Source organism: Echinops telfairi, unplaced genomic scaffold (genome assembly GCF_000313985.2).
Source record: "Echinops telfairi isolate 266 unplaced genomic scaffold, ASM31398v2 ScPeMD7_1;HRSCAF=3_0, whole genome shotgun sequence".
Classification (NCBI taxonomy): domain Eukaryota; kingdom Metazoa; phylum Chordata; class Mammalia; order Afrosoricida; family Tenrecidae; genus Echinops; species Echinops telfairi.
Genome location: NW_022103896.1, coordinates 40,360,081 through 40,381,105, shown reverse-complemented (window position 1 = coordinate 40,381,105; position 21,025 = coordinate 40,360,081). Strand labels below are relative to the sequence as shown.

At 43.8% G+C, this 21,025-nt stretch overlaps 1 protein-coding gene across 2 annotated transcripts in view; it reads right to left on the bottom strand.

The window, feature by feature from the left end:
- The window catches only part of STK3 (serine/threonine kinase 3), a 290,300-nt gene that overhangs the window by 85,562 nt on the left and 183,713 nt on the right, over positions 1-21,025 (bottom strand). For both annotated transcript variants that reach the window (XM_045286470.1, XM_045286473.1), the window contains one exon: positions 15,980-16,105. In XM_045286470.1, the coding sequence (XP_045142405.1) occupies positions 15,980-16,105 (126 nt within the window). The remainder of the gene's footprint in view (positions 1-15,979; positions 16,106-21,025) is intronic.

Below are 21,025 nucleotides of genomic sequence, written 5' to 3'. Positions count from 1 at the left end.
TGTGTTTCATCGGTGCTATACTGCACCCTGATTGGTGCATTTCTTCCCTGTAGCTTCCCACATGACTCTGAATAAAATTCAAACTTACCATGGCCAAGAGTGACCTGACCCAGGAGCATCTGCCATCCAGGTCAACTTCCCATCACATTCCTCCTGCTCATCACGCTCCAGCCAGGCTGCCCTTCTCTGCTGTCTCTCAAGCATTCGAGGCATGTTCTTCCTGTCTTCTAGCCATGTCTTCACACTGGCCATGTCTTCAAACTGGCTAACCCCTCTGCTTGGACTGCTCTTCCACAAGACAGCCTGGCCCTTTAAGTAATTTGGTCTCTATGTAGATGTCACTGTCTCTTCAGTGAGGTGAGGCTTGTACTGACCCCCCCCCCCAATCTAAAACCGAAGCCTCCATCCTTTTCAATTCGTTTGTCCTTCTGTATGCTTCTGGGCAGATATCACTAACTGGCCTTATTTATGTCTATATTTGTTTATATGCTGATGATCTCCACCACTAGGATGCATACTTGATAAGGGAAGGCAAATTACCTTTCACAGCTTAGTCCCCCATACCTAGAATATTCGGCACATGGTAAGCACTTAATAAGTATTTAATAAACAAATCCATTGGTAATTTCTTCCTAGCTGAGCCAACAAGCACTGGTTGCACATTTATCATCTGGCAAGGAGCGCACAGGCACTGGAGATCACAAAGGTGAACAGGTCCTACTTTTGTTCAGACACAGAAGAAACCAACTGGAGGGGTCCAGCATGTCACAGAGCGCTGTGGGGTGCTCTAAGTGATGACAAAGCATGGTGGGAATCCAAGAGTAGCACCACTATCTCTGCCTTAAGCAATAGGAAGGCACCTCACAAAGAGCCTGCCCTGGCATTAGGTCTTAGAGGATGAGCAGCCAATCCATGTCAACATATATACAAATGTTTGGGCATGGTGTCTTGTGACTCCTTTTCTTATCGGAATTACACTCAGTCATCCCTGCTCAGCTCAAATACCCCAAGACTGGGTCTGGTGCCACACTTCTATGTTCCCATAGAACCTGGATCATACATCTATTAGGCAAGGCTGGTCTAATCCTCTTAGACTCTACAATCCATAGGCGCAATGACCAGATCTTGCTCACAAAGTTGCCTGCCTGGGATCCAGCCCTGTCCCTACTATGTAATTTATTAAACAAATATTAAGCCCTCAGCATGAGGGAGTGCCAAGGCACAGGCGCCAGGACAATGTGAGGTGAGGTTCTAGTGTCTAATTTGATTTAAACCAATTTATGATTTCAAAACAAATGGCTTGCCAAGAAAAATTGGGAAAGAAAAGCCATAAACCAGAAATTATTCCATTCATTATTCATTTAATAATTATAACACTAGTTATCACCAACCAGTTCCAAACTCTTCACCAAGGTTGTTTTCATCAGCTGCCTCCCTTTACTCCTCTTACTACCTACCCATCAACAAGGAGCTCAACTCACTGCCATTGAGTACATGCTGACTCATAGCAACCCCACTGAGTTCCCAGGAGTAGAAAGTCCCTCTTTCACCAGAGGGGCTGCTGGTGGTTTCGGACCGCTGACCTTCTATACCAAAGCCCAGTGCAAATCACAGCGCAACTTGTGACCACTACACCCCAGGGTTCCTTGGATGGGAGCTACTACATACATCTGGGTGCCATTAATGTTTCAACTGTGCAAAGGACACACTTGAAGCTCAAATGTCCAGACTAAATTGTCCAGGGACATACAACAAGGACATGGCGAAGCAAGATTCTAACCAGTTGTCGGACACAAACACCCAAAATCAAATTTCCACATGTATAAGATCTTTACAGTACCTACACTGTTTTCCACACCTAAGTCTACACACATACATATAACAAGTTAGCTACAGCATGTTTCCTCTTGCTAATGTAGTAGATGAAAAAAATGCATATACATTGATCGGCTCTTGGTCATAAAGCTAATTAAACAAAGAGTTGGGATTTATTCTTTCTAGCAGACCCCCCCACTCCCCCCACTGGGGTGGGGGAGTTATTTTCTATCAGTTCCTTTAAAAACTCTACTGCTAATTTAGTATCTTATTTTGTCATGGTTCTGACCAGCTTATCCCCAAACACTACATCTATTTTTATATGTGAGTCATTTGCCTCTTTATCCTTGTAGGATTCAGCACTGTGACGATTGGGCTTAACGAGAAACAGAACATCTGGTCAGTGAGAAACAGCCCTTTCAGCCTCCCTCGAGTCTAAGCTGGAGTTCCAGCTACAAAGGGATGATGAAACTCGGACCTCTGGATTCACACAATTGACTTAAATTATCTGTAAAATTGAAAACCATTAACTGGGCTGAGAAAGGATTGCTTTTACTGCATATTATTCTCACTTACATCGTCACTTTGCTAGAAGATGCTAATCTCATTTACAAATTGAACTCTTTTTTATTTTAATAGCAATGGGGAAAAAAACAACAAGCAAACATTGAATTCACCAGCAGGAGGGCGCTCCCCCCCACCCCACCCCCGCCCCAAAACAGTAATTAATAAAGTACAGCTGGAGGGAGAAACTACTTTACATGAAATTAGAAAACCCTGCCACTAATAATAACGCGATGGTGCTGAAAACTTTCGGCAATACTTTGCATTTTTAAAACATCGCTAACTCCGAAAATTATTCTTAGTGCTTTAGGTTATTGTGAAAATGGCATTTCATAATTTTTAGATTCTTTAAAGCAAACTCGTCGTGTGCAATGTTTTCCCAAAGTTATACTTCACTTAGATATAGTGTGTTAGTGCTAAGAGAAAGAAAGACAAACATGCAACATTACAAACAAAGGTCTGCAGAGCAGATGCGTCCGCACTGGAGCGAGCGGCCAACTTCAGTTAGGAAGACAGCGCATTTCAGTCCGTGGTCCTCATGTGCCAGGAATGCAACACAGAGCACTGATGATAATCCAGCTTGTGAATCATACGATCCACATGGAATACAAATATTTGAAAACATTATTAGAAAATCCCACTGCACTGCTCAGGCGGTACCACCCGCGGGAATAATCACAGGCTTTGCATCAGGTGTCCTTGTGTTGGTGTCTAGCGCCTTCTAAATGTACCGCTCCGGTGTGAATGGTTTGCAGGACACTTACACAAAACTCTTGAAAGGACTCATCAATTTTATTACTAATGAGACGTTGTTAGAAGGCATTCGGTTAAACGGGAGTCCTAATTAGAAATACTCAAAGGACTTCCATTTCTTTTTTTTTTTTAAATACTTTTACTGGGGGCTCTTACATCTATTATCACAATCCGCACAGTCATCCAGTGTGTCAAGCACATTTGCACATATGCCGCCATCATCATTTTCAAAGCATTCTCTACCCACTTGAGCCCCTGATATCAGCTCCCCATTTCTTCCCCCTCCCTCCCCCGCCCACCCTCCCTCACAGACCCTTGATAAGTTATAGATTATTTTTTTGATAGCTTACATCATCCTCTGTCACCCCTCACTCACTTTTCCGTTATTTTCCCCCCTGGGAGGGGGTTCTAGATTGATCCTTGTGATTTATTCCCTTCCCCCACCCTTCCCTAATCCTTATGGTATCTCTTCTCTCCTTGTTGGCCCTGAGGGGTTTCTCCCTCCTGGATTCCCTGTGTTGCCGGCTCTCATTGGTAGCAGTGTGCATGCTCTGGTCTCCACTGCTCTTCTTGAAAGGGTATTCATGATTTTTTTATTCTGGAGCAATCACACATTCCTACAGTCTCAGTCTCCACAAGTTGGATTATCAGCAGTGACCGTTCTCGTGATGGCTTAGATGCCAAGTCTACAATGCTCCTGAGTGTGCACCCTGCCATAGCAATGGTGTGTGTGTGTGTAAACTATTATTCTTCAGGCAAAAAATACAAGTGAGCCAACTCCACACAAGACTGTAAAATTCATGATGAATGTAACTAACCTCAACTGAATTGTACTTATCAAAATACTGAAATGAGAATGTTTTGTTACATGCCAGGGGGTCTTAAAACACTCAAGGGAAAAACTCCTTATCTTTTCATTCAATCCTCCATGAACTTTTTGAAGCCCCCTCTTGTATTTGTATCACAAATAACCGGTTGAACATCAAAGCAAGTATCAGAACAATAGAATATGTCTTCTATTAAAGAGATTTGGGAAGCAGCATCACTGAAAAGAAAATATACCGTTTTTATTAAATCTTAAAATGTAAGTCTGCCATAGCACACTTAAATAGCCTAAGCAACCAATCAGTTGCCATAAAGTCCATTCCACTTCTTGGCCGCCATGTCTGTCAGAGCAGACACGTGCCCTGGAGGCCTCATAAGAAGTGGCCTTCCGGAAGGAGATCAGTCGTTCCTAAAGGACTTGCCACCAAACTTTCTGTTAGCGCAGGAGGCATTAAAGGTCTGGGTAGCTTCAATCCCTCTTAAAGGTGCTTATGAAGGGATGGCACCCAAAGGCCAAACAGTACACATAACAAGCGCACACTAAAGGTGTAGCTGAGCTTTCCAGATAATAAAGGAAATCTCCAACCGGCCCAAAGGGGCAGAGTGAGCCCCTGGACTGATACGCTACACCTGACCTTGTGGCTGCCCTCTGGCCAGGTGACCGTAATTGTGATGGAACGCGTCTTTAAACGGGGTTTCTATTTGAAGGTATAAAGGGGAGTGAACAAGATACCATGTTCTCACAAAAGTAAAGCGGTATGCCTGGCACCTCTGCAAGAGACTGGGAATTGGAAAAGCAGGTAATCACCCGAAGGCAAAGGAGATGATAAGCAAGTTTGTCTATCTCACCTGGATTCTGGGTAAAGATGAGGGGGTGGGGGCAGGGAGAAGCCCCTTTACAATTTGCAGACTTGTGTTGGGCTGCTAAATGCAAGGTGAGGAGTTTAAAACCATCAGCCACTCTGCGGAAGAAAGCCAAGCTTTCTACTCCCTTAAAGAGTTAGCCTGGGAAACCCACAGGGGCAGTTCTACTCTGCCCTCCAGGGTTGTCAGGGGTTGGCGACTGGATGGTAGTGAGTGGGATTTTTACTCCACAGAGAGGAGCCCTGGGGGTGGAGTACGTTATTCACTGAGCTACTAACCACAAGGTGGCTTTTTTGTTTGTTGTGCGTCATGGAATTGGGTTTGAGGGTACGGGGAAATGCTCCCAAAGAATTGATTCAGACTCATAGGGACCCCACAGGACTGAGTAGAACTTGCCTCCCCTCTTTGTCCCCTAGAACAGCCGGCAGGTTCAAACGGTTGACTTTTTGGTTAGTGGCCCAACATATAACCCACGACCCCACACCAGGCTTCATTACAAGTCATAGCAAGCCTCTACAGCTACAGAGATTCTGACAGTATAAATCTTTATGGAAGCAAACAGCCTCATCTTTCCCAAAAGCAACAGTGGGAGATTTGAACAGCCAACACTAGATTGGCAGCCAAATACCCAGAACTCACACCAACACTAGAATTTGGTTAAAACCAAACTCACTGCCTTTAAGTTGATTCTGACTCAGGACAGGGTAGAACTGCCCCTTGTGGATTTCTAATACTTTATTGTAACTCTTTACAGGAGTAGAAGGCCTCCTCTTTCTCTCTGGTGATTTCAAATGGCTGACCTTGTGGTTAGCAGCCCAAAGTGTAACCCACTATACCACCACAGCCCCCGCAACCCACAAAAAGGCACCACACATGTAAGAGGGGTGTGATGGGAGCAGAGAATAAACCCCTTTAACCTAGTCCAGAGGCCTGCTGAAGAAGAGGGTTTAGCTGAGAACTTGAAAGGTTAAATTTGGTTCCTGGAAAAAGAGGACTTTTAAGATAACATGAGGAAAGATCATGAACGGTGGCATTAAGATTTGGGCTAGAATGCACAGCAGTGATAAAGTGAGTTTCATCGCTTTACAGGATAGCTTAGCATGCAAGGAAAGCTTTAAACTTACTAGCATCTGTGCCAGTTTATGTCAAGCACAAATTGCTGAGCAGCGAAGTGATGGGAGCCTCGGAAGCTGAGGAACACACTAGAGAAGATGATAGACTAGAATCACAAGGTTATTATTGAAATCTAGATTTGAGGCGATTAGAGTTCGGCCAAAATAGAATCCTACAGAAACAGAAATAACAAGTTGAAACTGACCTAAATGATGAAAAAAAACACGAACCACCATATTCTAGAAAGTTTCTGGACAGCCTAGCAAGAGCTAATGAGATAGAAAGTTAACCCCCAATATTCAGAACCTAGGGAGACCAAACTGCTTCTAAAAAGGAGGCTGTGAAAGACTCTAATGTGAGAAGAGGACGACAGAAACCAAAACACCGTTAGTCATCTAAACCAAAAGGTAACCTCATGGCACACCGTTTCAGCACTTAGGGAGGGAGGGAAGCCTAAGTGGTCACTGGTGGTGACAGCCTACTTAAGAAGCAACCAGAAAGCCTGGGCACGGGCTGGGAGGTGGGGGTCGGTCTCTCTCTCCGTCTCTCTCTCTCTGTCTCCCTCTCTGTCTCTCTCTCACTCTAGGCTGATGTGTGTCACGTGAGAGCTCTGGTGGCTTAGTGCACTACTCTCTGGGCTGCTAACCACAAGATCAGCAGTTCAAAACCACCAGCCTCTCTCTCAAGGAGAAAGACAGGCTTTCTACTCTGGTGGAGAAACCCACAGGGGTAGTTCTACCCTGCCCTACAGAACGCTGAGTCGGCATCAACTGCACAGCGGTGAGTTTCGAACTTGTGTCAATACACAAATCTGAGTCATTTCTGGTAAACTGCCAAGATATGGCAAAGGGTAGTGCCCGGGCTCTGCTCCCCTGTTCTGTCTTATCAGTGCTCCTACACTTCTGTTGTTTGTATGCTGTGAGGGAAATGGCCTACAGCAGGATCGCTAGTTAACCCTGACCTTATTAGTACTATGTTCAACTCTACTGAGATGAGATCCAAAAGTCAACATTGTTTCCCTCAAAGAGCTGCCTGTGAAGCACTGCTTCATTGTGGAATAAGCTGAAAAGACGTTAGGAGGTTTGTTTTCAACAATGTGAAGAGATGAAGCTCTGCGCTGTGCGAAGAATAAAGGATCCTCCTATCCCTGTAAGTAGGTGGTCCCTCGGTTGCGCTGCAAAGCCGGCGTAACAGCTGAAACAGCTGCTGGCTCTGACATACCTGTCTTTGACAGAATCATCTGCCTTCTCGCTTCACACAGCCGAACTTTTTGCATGTTCACAGGCATGTTTTAAAGTTACATCAAAGCTTTCAGGATCTCCAAAAGTCATAAAAAGAAGTGGGGTGAGGGGGTGGGAAGGAACCTTGCTCGTCAGTACAACATGCCTAAATGGTGAGAAGGCGTGTGGGCAGGACTTCAGAGGCTCTGTGATGCAAGACGGTACAAGTTCTTGGCATCATATAAAAGTTTCCAAACAAAAGATTATCTTACATCCCTGTGCACAACACTGATACACAATAGAGTAAATTGAAAAGTAAAAGAAACCTTAACCATGACTTTTCTGCTTCTCTCTCAGCCAAAAACATGTCAAAGGATTAACAAAATATCAAGAAGCTTATACAATCAAATATTTTAAAGTAAGAATAACACCTTTAAAATCGGTTGTTGTTACACGTAGTTTGTAAAAGAACCACAAGAGGGCACCAAAGACAAAAGACTTGAACAAGTTCCATTCGGTGGCGCTTTACAGACAAACTGGGTTCACAACAGATTATAACCCTAACTACTAGGGTACCTGTCTGTACCTTTCAGAGATAAGATCGTGGCTGACATTTTTAAAAAACTGATATATATTTTTAAAATACTCTAAGATGCCATAAGTCATATCTTTATATAAACAAGGTTTAGATTTCTTAAGGGCAGTGAGTGTCCATCACCTCCATCGTAAAATGCACACAATAGCAAGAGCCCAAGTAATAGCTGCCAATCCCCCCAAAACTGGTGGAAACGTGCAAGAGAAATGTCAACTATTCCTATCACTTTATCACTGCATTCTAAATTGCTTTAAAGGAAAAGATTTATGACGCAGACCTTTGTTTCTAGAATATAAATAATAAAGGACTGGTTTGTCTTTGAATGGAATTTCTTCTCTTTCTCTTTTATTCCTTTTTCTGTTCCAAATGATAGTGTTCAAAGAGCAATTAGAAGCCTTAACACACACTTATCAGAAGAAATAGCATTTGTATAAACCTAGAAATGATAATATTATGAAGATTTTTTAAGGAATCATCCTCCAAAACATACATTTCAGAAGAGGGCTTTGAAGCACACTAAACCAATATTGATTTTAACAGGCCGTTTACACTACTGAAACTCCCAATATAAATGGAACTCTGGGGCTGAGGAGGTCAAGACAGCAAGAAAACAAACAGTCCCCTCACCCCTGCCCAAGCCAAATCCTCCTCAGGCATTTGTCTCCGGCATTGCTGGAGACATAGAGCCAGTGCTTTTGCCATGTCATTCTTGCAAGCAGATACACTCTGTGCTATTGACTGCAGCACTGTGCGACACAGTAAGTTAGGGTGGGGTCCGGTAAAGCTGATTACAAAAGAAGCACACACAGAGATTTGTCCATTTTCTAGGGATTTGTCCCATACTTAGTGAGTGCCCAGAAGTGTGTTAAGCTACAGTCCTGTCTTTGAGAACCGTACACTTTAGTGAAAGCAGCTTAGAAAATGGTCGGTGAAAATCATGAGAGCACTATTGGGAGTTTAGGCACAGGATCCCACAGGAGCATATCGGAGCATGCGTCTGCCGACGACAAGTGAAGCCCAAAGGACAAGGAACTAATCAGACATGATGGGGGTGATGTCAGGTTTGTTTTTAACTTTTATTATTTTAAGCTTAACTTATTCCCGGGCCATACATTTTTGCTCCTTCAGTTCCTTCTGGTTGATCTTTTTCCTTCTGTGCAGCCTCCTCTTCTGGTTTGGAAGCAATGTGTCCCTTTCCATTCAGGATCATGTCAGTGTGGCAGAGGGAGTGCATGCATGGGCTGATCCGACTGTGAGCTCTGTAGGTCTGGCGGCCCATTTTGAGGCTTTGTTCACCTGGATGTGCTCAATCACCAGAGAATCCACATCTAAACCCTTAAGCTCAGCATTACTCTCTGCAGTTTTAAGCATGTGCAGCAAAAGTTCAGCACTCTTTTTGGGCCACGGACCCTGTGACCAAGCCCACTGTTCGGCCTGGGCACACATACCAATGCCGCCTTTGTCACAACAGAAGGGCACACACTGCTTCTGCAGAGTGATGTCTTTCAAATATTTGGCGGCTTTCTGGATATGCATACTCTTGATGGCCTGGGCAGTTTCACTGGTGTTCTTAAAGTGGACCTGGAGATGCGAGCCTCTTGATTTACATGATTGTGGTGGGTTTCTGGGTCAAGGGAGTAGTGAACCATCTTGACAGATCACCTCAGGCCACTACTAGAAGAGGTCTTGTGTTTACTTTAAAAAACAAACACTTTGGGGGTAACCTTTTTGTGCTCAGAATTTAACTACTACCTCTAGAATCCTGCTGCTTCCCTAACTGCCCCACTTCTCCCACAGAGTTCAGCCTCACATGCATATCCAATTGCCAGCTACAGAAGGGGACTTGGATGACCCAGGGCTGACACTTCGAATTAAACAAGTCCCAGAGTGATCCCCAGAAGGCCACAGCCTTGAAAATACTACGGGGAAGTTTTGATCCTCACAGGTCAGGTCACTGTCAGCTGGAACTGACTGCACAGCAACTCACAACAACAAAGTGACCTCATCTGACCCAGACACTGGTCCGAAGCGAGCGCGGCCGGGGAGGAGGTGGAGAAAGTGAGCAATGGGAAGAAGCGATGTTTCGTATTGTACGCTGTCCACAGGGAACTTCCTGAGCAGAATGGGAAGGGGAAAGAATAGCTGTACTTTAGAGAAAACGGATGGCTTCCACCTCTGCCAGGGTACCATGGTTAACACCAACAGAACTACCTGATATTGACAGAAGGTGCTCTTGACCTAAGGACCTACCACGAGTCTCCTCATGGGGAAACCGAGGAATTCCGCATGAGAGGCATCCTAACAGCATACTGAAGCGGTACTCCTACAAACTGCCAAGGCCATCCCCAACAAGGACAGTTCGAGAAACCATGGCCATCAGGAAGAGGCATGGAGCCATGGTAACTAAATGGAAGATCATATTCCAGATCAGTGGTTCTCAACCTCCCTCATGCCTCTACCCTGTCATGCACTTCCTCGTGTTGTGGTGAGCCTCCCGCCCAACCATAAAATACTTTTTGTTGCTACTTCATAACTGTAAGTTTGCCACTGTTAAGAATCGGGCGACCTCTGTGAAAGGGCCGTTCCCCCAAAGGGGTCGTGACCCACAGGTTGAGAACCGCTGCGCTAGATGGACTCCAACAGAGAAAAACGACACCAGGTAAAAGAAAGTCAGGACAGACTGTGGACTTTAGTTAATAACATGTGTCAATATTTGCTCGTGAATTGCGACAATGCCCCCATGCAGATGTTAAGACGTTCACTACAGGCAACACTGGATTCAGGCATAGGGAATCTCTGCAAATTCTTTTGTAAATCATAAACTGTGCAAAAATTTAAAGTTTATATGTAAACCAAAAAAAAGAAAACCTGAGAAAATCCTCCACAAATATTTCAGTGGGAACAAAGAATTATGGAGTACGAGTTAGATCAAAGGCCCAATGCTAAATAAAGCCTTTAGGTCAGTGCCTTTCGGCCAGGCTGCACATGAGAATCCGGCGGGAGGTGGGAGGTCAAGCATGCCTGGGTCCTCCCCTAGACCAGTAAAATCAGAAATTATGCAGAGTGAAAACAAGGCACTAGTCTCCACACCCCCGTGGAACCGGTGGTTCCCAGAGACAAAGAGATTGCACGCTCTAGCCCTCTGCTAAATCGTCTACATATTCAGCCAGACAAGTCTCAAGGAGCTCCTCCCCATTATAAGTAGCTACAGCACACAGACTGCGAGTGAGTCATACGTATAATTTGTTATTTGGACAAGGACAAAACAAACTCTACATTCCTCTAGCAAGAAAACAGCCTGCCATCACTTTTCAGAGTAAAGCAGTATGGGGAGTGCAACTGCTTAAACACCGCTCTTCTGTCCATGTCTTTGCAGCACCCACCAAAAGAGTGGGTGAGACCATGCACACAGAGTGCGTGAGGCGCTCAGAGGGAACTGGTCAGTTTTGCCATTCCTTAGGGTATAAGGGAGCCATCGCCAAAGCAGAGGGAGAAGAATCCCACAATCATCAAGTACGAAGAGCCACCATCCAAACGCATGCGAGATTCCTGGGAGGTGGCAGAGGCACCCGAGGTGGGGCCACAGGGGTGTACGAGACAGAGACGGCGAGGTAGAGCAGCAGGGTCCCCACCTCACACAACAAAGCAGCGTCCAAGGGCCCTCATGGCTGCTGGCTGAGAAGAGGCACTCCTGTGGACCAAAGATTGTAGCCTGAATGTTTTCTGATCCTGATCTGTGGGAACCAGTTAGCTTCTCTAGTAAACCCTGTCACTGTGAGGGCTGCCTGAGAGCTCCGTACAGCCATGGAAATGGATGAAGCAAGCCAGCAGAGCAGCAGAGTGCAGTGGGAGGCGCGGGCGGGGTCAGAGTATGGTACAGAAGGACAGGGTGGAGGCATGTCTGGCCTCTGCCTCATGGAAATCGGCCCTGGGCTGGTGTGGAGTGGGGTTTCTCCCCCCTACGCCCTCCCTATTTCCTCATTTCCTCAGACACTTAGAAAACATTTAGCAAAGGGTACTAGGTGGGAGTGATTTTTAAAATGAATGCATCTTTTAATATTTTATAGGGAAAGATCTTTTCAAATCTTATAGAGATGATTCACATCAACTTGATTTATACCTATTCTGAATGTTCCTTGGTGACAAGAAAATGTATTTCGTACTGAATAAAAAGCAATTATGTTCACAGAAACTCTGTAAAAGGTGAACATTGAGACGATTCAGAGATTTACAGTATATAAGAACACACATGTGTTCTTTTACACTAATGATCCGAGGGCATCTCCTACAATGCCCAACAAGCAACTTCTTTCTTGCTAGGTGACAGGGTTGGCCACCTCAGGCAATGCCTCACTGGCTTGATACATAACAGTTCAGTTGCTAGAGAAGGACCCACTCAGGTTCAGGACCCAAAAGGCTGCCCTCGGGACTGCTAGAGAATACAGGTGGCCCAGGCTAACACTAGATACAGTACAAAACCTGGCTTTGAGGTTGAATTCTGCACATGCCCTCTCACCAACCCTCCACCCCACCAAAGATTTGCTGAAGTCCTAACCCATAGAACCTATGAATGTGCCCTTATTTCAAATAAGGTTAATAAGTTGAAATGAGGTTATTGGGGTCTGCCGGATCCAGTCCACCTGGCGTCCCTATATGACAAAAAATCTCACACAGTGGGTAGGCAAGGGTGGAGAATGGAGAATCGCAGAATAAGCCAGGGAATGCCTGGGGTACAGAATGCTAAAAGGAGGATTCCCCTCCTATGGAGGTTTTGAAGGGGAGATGACCCTGCCAGCCCCTTGATTTCAAATGTCTGTTGCTTTAAACTCCCAGTTTTTACTGATTTGTTACTGTGGTCTTACCAAACAAATACACCTGGCCACGCAGATCTCTCGCCAGGCTAAAAAGACCTTTCCTCTTTGAAAAACCTCATTGAAAGAGGAGGCTTACTCTCAATGAAAACAACTCTCTCTCTCACACCTCCGCTACCACCAAGTTAATTCTGACTCACCGTGCCCCTCCACAGGGTGAGCAGGCGCAGACAGCCTCATCTCGCATGTGGTGGGCTGGAATCCCTAACTCTGTGTTAGCAGTCCAGCAATCACCCGACAGCACTCCCAAGGCCCCTCCATGGAAACACAACCGCAATCCCAAATACTCCTAATCCCTCTGCCGTGTCCTCAGTACCCCAGCTAAACCAGAACTTGCCGACTGAAGGCACCATCTGAGGGAAACTAACCAGTCAGTTTCCTGGGCCCTGGTCATAGCGGTGAGTAGAAGGTGGAAAGAAGCGAGGATGCACAGCATAACAGACAGATGTTAGGTAAGCGCAAATCTGTGAAATACGAGCTCTTTACTATACAACCCTTCTCATGGGGGGAGGGAGGAGGGGAAGCAAGACTGCACTGCTGCTCTAGGGTGTACAGAAAATTCTTTGGCAAAAGCTCCAGTAATTCAGAAGAAAACATCCATTTATTTCTCTTCTGATTAACTACTAATTTGGCATGCCTTGCCTTAATGGCTCTGATTTTTTGGCAATGTTTAGAAGCCTTCTCTTCCCTGCTTTGATCACTTTGACTAGTAACATGTCCAGAACCCAACAGAACAGAGCCGAGTGAAAGAGAAAGACCTGGACAAGATGCGCTGACAAGGTGGCTGCAGCACTGGGCCCCAGCACGCTAACAAATGTGAGGCTGGCGCAGGGCCGGGCAGTGTTCTGCTCCGTTGGAATTGACCCGACAGCACCTAACAACAACAGAATCTGGGAACCATACAATCTGTAAAGATATTGCTTTATGGATATATACTTCCAAATTGATCATATTAAATACTGTAATTCAAGCCCCATATTCACAATTACAATTACAAAGCACTCCAGAAAAGACAACAGCATCCATTAAAACTGAAGCATGAACATGCAGGTTTATGCCTATGTCTCTCAAAGTTCATCCAAAAATCTCAAAAGACACAGAAAAAAGACAACTCACAAAGACACAGAGCACAGAGGAGGAAGTGGCAGCAAAAGGAAGAAATCAAAAAAAATCTAGACGCTGGAAAGCTTCCAAGGATAAATACAAGGAGGCTTCAAAACATTTGTGGATAGATGGAATTAACAACAACAATAACAACATAACAACCAACTGCCATTGAGTTGGTTCCTACTCACAGCTACCCTACAGGACAGGGTAGAAATGCCCCATACATTTCCAAGACTGTAACTCTTCATGAAGAGAAAGCGTCCTCTTTTCCTGCAGAGTAGCTGGTGGTTTCGAACTAGTGACTGTGCAGTTAGCAGCCAAAAGTGTAACCACTAGGCCACGAGGGCGCTCTTGAAACGTAAAGATAATGTAACTGCCCCATAAACGTTTAGAAGCCCCCTTGTGTGTGAGTGGTATCTAGTTTAGCAGGCCACAGGAACTTGAAGGACAGAAGCCACAGGCAGCAAACAAAGTCCGGCCACGGCACTGTGGACCTGGTGTTGGTTACAGTGAGTGAGGCTCATCCCAGCCAAGCTCTGGGGCAGCAAGTCCACAGCCCTAAGAGGTGAGTTACCCTCATCAGGCCTTGCAGTGAGCAGATTCTGACTGAGAATGGGACTGACACTTCGTGAGAGATCCTCCCTCAGCACCCTCTAACCAAACTACTACTCGGTCCTGATCCACAGACACTTTGCCTTAGGAAATGTGTGCTGTTTTAAGCTGTGAAACTTTGGGGTGCATGGCATGTAAAGGCCCTGACTAAGGAAAGGCCTTTTGTCATGTTCAAAAGTGTGTTTAAATCTAAAAGGAGCCTTTGAGGCTGTAGCCCAGCAAGGGAGAGGCATGTCTGAGGAAAAGGAGGGTCTGCAAGGAAGGAAAGAAGCAGAGGGCTGTGTCAAAAAGAACACAGGAGGCGCCCACAGTTCTCTACCTATCTGAGAAAATGGAAACCAGCCTGTAATTACGTACAGGCAGATAAGGATGAAGCAAAACTAAACACCGGCCTACTGGTGGCTAAGGTATCTCGCCAGCCCAGTAGTAACTGGAAGTCCACACATATCCTGTCAAAGCCCAGAAAAGGCCAGTGAGTGCCAGCACAGAGGGGCAAAGACTGGCTTCTCAGTGAACACGAATGACCCTCTCCGAGATGGTGTAAACCGGATTAAGCCAATGTTGCTCAAAAAGCAATAAATTAAGTTAAAGGAAAGTGAGCATTGGGTAGAAATGAAGGATCATGGGAGTTTCAAAGTAGATAAATCTTTCATTTCTGACTCCTGATTCCAAACTTCAGCAAACCATTTCTCTTATAATTTTACTCAACTGCTAAAAGGGACAACACCACTAAACACCAGCAAGCGTAAAGAGCAAGTGGAATAATAGCTGATCAAGTGTTTCTGAAAGTACAAAATGCTAGATGTGTGTCAAGTGGAAAGACATCTGAAACTAAATAGATGAGGGGCTTCAGAGAATTCATGGGGAAAAATCCAGTCTTTTCATTCCATTTTTCCATGAACTTTTTGAAGCACTTATTACTTATTGCTGGACAAGAACCCAGTATGGGAATTATAAAATCCCTTGAAACAAGAGCCAAAGTATTAAAATAATTCTGTATTACCCACTATTTCTGTAGAATTAATGTACATTCACAAACGTATGAAAAATGTAAATGGAACCAGCAAGTTCAACACACTCAGCCCTTGTTTGTCCTTTCTGCTTTCTCTCATAACCCCTCTTCTACTGCAGTACTTGTTATCTACAGCACAGTTGTTGACAAGTTCAAGAAAGTTCCCAAAGATATGGCACACAATTGACCGCATTCATGACTGTTCTCAACAATCACGGAATACCAACTAGAGATAAGGCATTGTGCAAGTGTATTCCAGCAACCTTACCTCTCACTTATCCCTAGTTCTTAAGACCTAAGGGTAGCAAGCATTTAATATAAATCAATTAAATTCTACCTCACAATGTAACAACACAGTCAGTGCTATTGAGGCAAAAGTCACAGTAAAATGATTACTCACTTCCAATTCATGGTGAGCCTATAAGGCAGGGGAGAACTGCCCCTCTGATGTTTCAAGATTATACTCTTTACAGGAGTAGAAAGACCTGGCTGGTGGTTTTGAACTGCTGACCTTGCATTTAGCAGCTCAACAAGTAACTACTATTGCTAGCAGGGCTCAAGACAAGAGCTGGGCAAATCAGTTATGTGTCAAGAGGGAAAAGTCAATTTCCCGAAGGCAAATACAAACCGAATTTTCTTCCTCCTCCTCCAGCTCACGCTGCTGCTCTTCATGTCTCTTCGCTTTGATCTCCATAGCTTCTGTGATCAGGTCTCTTAAAATCGACACAGGCTTTGCATTCTTGATAAAATGATGCTACAAAAGGAAAGTTAATGGTCTATCAATTCAAAAGCTTTCTCTGAATTGCATAAAACACCTGTTAAAACAACAAGCACATGCTAATAGGGCTAAAGGTGTCAACAGTTTTTCATCTAGAACCAAAAGTATACATGTAGAAAACACTATTTCGGATACTTTTGAACTAAAGATTTTTTTTAATAGTTTTATTAGGGGTTCATACAACTCTTATCACAATCCATACATACATCAATTGTGTAAAGCGCATTTGTACATTCTTCTCAAAATATTTTCTCTCCACTTAAGCCCCCGGCATTAGGTCCTCATTTTTTCCCTCCCTTCCCACTCCCCACTCCCTCCTGAGCCCTTGATAATTTATAAATTGGTATTTTGTCATATCTTGCCCTATCCGACGTCTCCCTTCACCCACTTTCTGTTGTCCGTCCCCCAGGTAGGAGGTCACATATAGTTCCTTGTAATAGGTTCCAAACTAAAGATTTTGATTTTGAGTTTATTTGCTTAATTAAAAAGTGAGAGAGAGCATTAAAAGACAAGGACACTCAGGAAAAATGCCACCCTATAACTAACAAAACTACAATATCCTTGAAAATATAACTGTCCAAAAGAGTACAGCTTGGGAAGAAATGTTTAAAATAAAACAAAAACAGAAGAACACACCGTGGACTCCATTGTCTATACATTTATCTGGGTCTTCAGTGGCAGTGGTCAGCTGAAATCAGTGGCCAGCAAGGCAGCAACTATTTTGTTACTTCCTTCGGATCTTTTTAACGTCTTACATCTTGAATAATTTAGTCTTCTCCAATGGAGAAATTTTAAATTTGCAAAAGATAATTTTTCATAAACATTCCCTCACTACTAAACTTTATTTTAAAAAGTAACTTTCTATTTCTTTTTTATACTAACTTTATCTAGCTAAAATACTTGAGTTCTTAAAAAACAAAAATTGCCAGGCCTGGGTTTTTTTAGTTTTCTGGAGGAAAAAGAGGTGGGAGAAAGTAGGGAGGGTACAAGTGTAACTAGCGACAGATAAACTTATGTTAAAGCAGCCAATCCAACTTTAACTTTCATAATTATAAGTCAGTAGATAACACCTGCAAAGGGGGCTCGACCCTGAGAACGAACGTGAGGATGGCGCCAGGCCAGGCAGCGTTCCATTCTGTGTGCACAGGGTCCCTGACTGGAAGGCACCTAACAAGCACAACAGAGAGTATCAAGGGAACGTTACCTAAGTTACTTTAATACAGACTAAACCCAACACATCTTTCTCATTGTCTCATCTTTCTCCTGCAGTACAGCTGGCAGGTTTGAACTACCAACCTTGCAGTTAACAGCCCAGTGCTGAATATGAACTGAATTCTTAATTTATTAAATAGCATAAAACTAACAAAGGTTTACTTACTTCACTAAATTAGATAAATCCACCTATATCTATTCCACATGAAATGTATTTAAATTCAACCCATGTTTGCATAAGACACATTTCAAAAACTTACAAGATAGGTAACTCTCACCCCCATCAAGTCACTGCTGACTCACAGCGACCCCCTGTGGATTTCTAAGGCTGGCACTGTTTATGGGAGTAGAAACCCCAGTCTTTTTTCCTCAGAGCTGCTGGTGGTTTTCAACTGCTGACCATGCAGATCACAGCCCAACGCATAGCCACTACATCACCACAAACACAAAAAGGTATAAAATGTGGCAAATATATCCAAAGTAAAAATATTACAGTTGTTAGCTTGGTATATTGTGGGAAAAGATCCTGGAATTTCCCCCACAAACTTATTGAAGGCCCCTTATCTGTGACAAAAGCTACACAATATAAAGCGTTAACCTAAATAAGTAAAACCTGGGAGATTTTACTATTTCTTTTTCAGTTATTATGAAGTAAAACGGGCAAGTAATAAAGGCAAAAATGATAAAAATTTTCTTTAAAAAAGAATAGATTACCCAGAAGCAAAACATAAAAGGCTGAAGAGACTGGCAAATTATGAGGGCAGCATTTCCAATCAGTGAGGAAAAAACAACTTAAACTAAAACTGGTGCTGAGATAATTGCCTGTTTGGGGGAGGAAAAAAATCTTAAACTAGCTCCTTACCACAAACACCAAAATGAAGTCCAGACTGCGAAAGGAGTTAAAATGTTAAAAAATAAAAATATGAAAGAAGTTAATTTTAAAGAACATTGATATACTCAACTCAATGCCATAAAATCAGAGGAAGAAAATAAAAGCTGGATTTGAATGCACACAACTTAAAGATGCATGAGAGCAAGAAACCACAAATATATCATACTTTTGTCAGACAACAGATTGATTGTAGAATGAAGTTTATAAAACGTTATAAACAGGGGTCCTCAAACTTTTTAAACAGGGGGCCAGTTCACTGTCCCTCAGACCCATTGGAGGGCCGGACTATAGTTTAAAAAAAAACTATGAACAAATTCCTATGCACACTGCACATATCTTATTTTGAAGTTAAAAAACAAAAACGAACAAAAAAAGCGGGGCAAAAACACTCAGCGGACCAGATAAATGTCCTCAGCGGGCCAGATGTGGCCCGTAGGCCATAGTTTGAGGACACCTGGTTACAAATAAGAAAACTGAACACAACAAATCCTAAAAGCAAGAAAGTGGACTGTTTCTAAATGCATCTATAGTGAGACTCATCTCAAAAATGTGGGATTTCTTTCAAAAGTGCCATTTTTTTAACTGACAGAGTTCAAATGAATGACGCTGAGAGAGAGAAACTAAGAGAAAAGAAAAGTCTAACGTGAACTGCAGAGGACTGCCACTTCTGAGCAGAGGGTATTAGCCCTATTTTTCCTGTATCGCCCCACTAAGTCCAGAGGTTACCTATCGAGTCACGGGGGAGAGGAGAAGGCAAACAGCTGGGGAGAACAGGACCCACGGAAGGAACAAGCACAGCTGTGAGTTCCATGGGTCTTCTTTTGGCTCAGAGAAGCTGGCAACATAGAAACACCAACAGGCACCAACCAAAAAAGAACCCGACAAAAGCTTTCTCTCGAGCCTAGCAAAGCAGAAATCCTTTAGGCAATCACCATGCTACCCAGCCAAACACCACAGGAAAAAAAAAATTGGCCCCACATCCCATAGCCAAGGCTGAGTGGAGAGCCAATACTCCCATCTTCTCCAGGCTTTGATGGGTCAATCAACCCTTCTAGTGAGGTGGTGGTCGTTAAAGAATGCCACGCTTGGGCATGCATCCAGACCAGGCAGTAGCAAGGAGACACTCCCCTGTTGGAGAGTTGCAAAGATGACAATATGAGAGTCTGGACTTACACCCCTGTTGGCTGGTAACGAGACACCCACCTCACCCCTGCCACCTGTTGTGCAGTGGCAGAGGAGGGCTGGTGAAGGGTCAAGACTTTGGTCAACCACTGAATGATAGCAAGGTCAATTCTCACTGTACCAGAGGAGGGCGATGGACTCTAAGCCCAGTGCAATAGTAAGGAGGCGCTCCTCCTCCACCCTGAGTGGCAATGGAGACCAAGTGGGAAACCTGGACTTCCGCCCCTATCTTGCAATACAAGCTGTCATCCCTATTCCACTCATAGAAGCAGTGACAGCAGATCTGCCATAGAGAGAGATGTAACAAATAGCCAGAGTCTCCTAATACGGTACCCAAATCATCATGGCTCCAACTGAAAAGCAGTCATCATACCAAGAACCAGGAAAAATCTCACCTTAAATGGGAAATGGAGATCAACAGATCCAAACAGCCAGATGACACTGATATTCAAATTAGCATACCAATATTTTAACACGGCCATTATTTTAAAAACTACAAAAACATTTACAAGTGCTCATAAACTGATGAAAAATGAAATAGACTCAGCAAAGTAGGAGAAGATACAAAAAGGAAATAAATGAAAATTTTAGAACTAAAAATTACAATTAGCAAAATTAAAATCCAGATAGATGGACCCAAACAGCGGAAAGGAGGGAAGACATGAAAGAATCAGTAAGTTGGGAGATAGTGCAATGGAAACTATATAATCTAAACTAAAAATAATGAATGAATAAATAGAGTCTCGAGGACTTGTGGGACTAAAACAAAAGATCGAGATAAATACTGGTATGGCCGTACAGACACACCTACTGGCAGAAAGGGGGTGGGAGCGAAAGTGGGAGTATACTCAGGAATACATATGTTTGGCAAAGAGGGTTCCCATGTGTACTTACCTTTGATGCAAATAAACTCATAACTGCGGTGGCGCATACAGGAAAGGCAATGTTCTAAAACGGGCTGAGGGAATCAACTGCTGGGTCTGGGGATTCAGGAGACCACGCACGGTCTGATGTTCAGACCCATGGCCTCAAACGACATCAAGGTCATTAGCATAATATCGTTCACAAAAACAATGCTCTACATCCTCCTTTGGTGAGTAGCAGCAGGAGTCTTTAAAGCTTGCAAGGGATCAACTAAGGTGCAATTACTGGTCTCCTGTCCGGAGGAAAGAAGAGTGAAGAAAACTGAGAGGGAATGTACGCAATTAGTCCTTGGACTCATGGCCAGGAGAACATCAGTCCTCACGTTCCTTAGCCCAGAAGAACCCCATGGTGCCTGGCTACCGCGGCCAACTACTCTGAAAGCGATCAATCGCATTAGAACGCAGAGTGAGAAAAAATTGTGGAACAAAAGTCAAAATCATGTAACAGTCCAAAATTGATTGTGGTACAACTCTTCTTTTTTTTAAATCATTTTATTAGGGGCTCATACAACTCTTATCACAATCCATACATACATCAATTGTGTAAAGCACACTAGTACACTAATAGCCCTCATCATTCTCAAAACATTTGCTCTCCATTTAAGCCCCTGGCATCAGGTCCTCATTTTTTCCCCTCCCTCCCCGCTTCCCTCTCCCTCATGAACTCTTGATAATTTATAAATTATT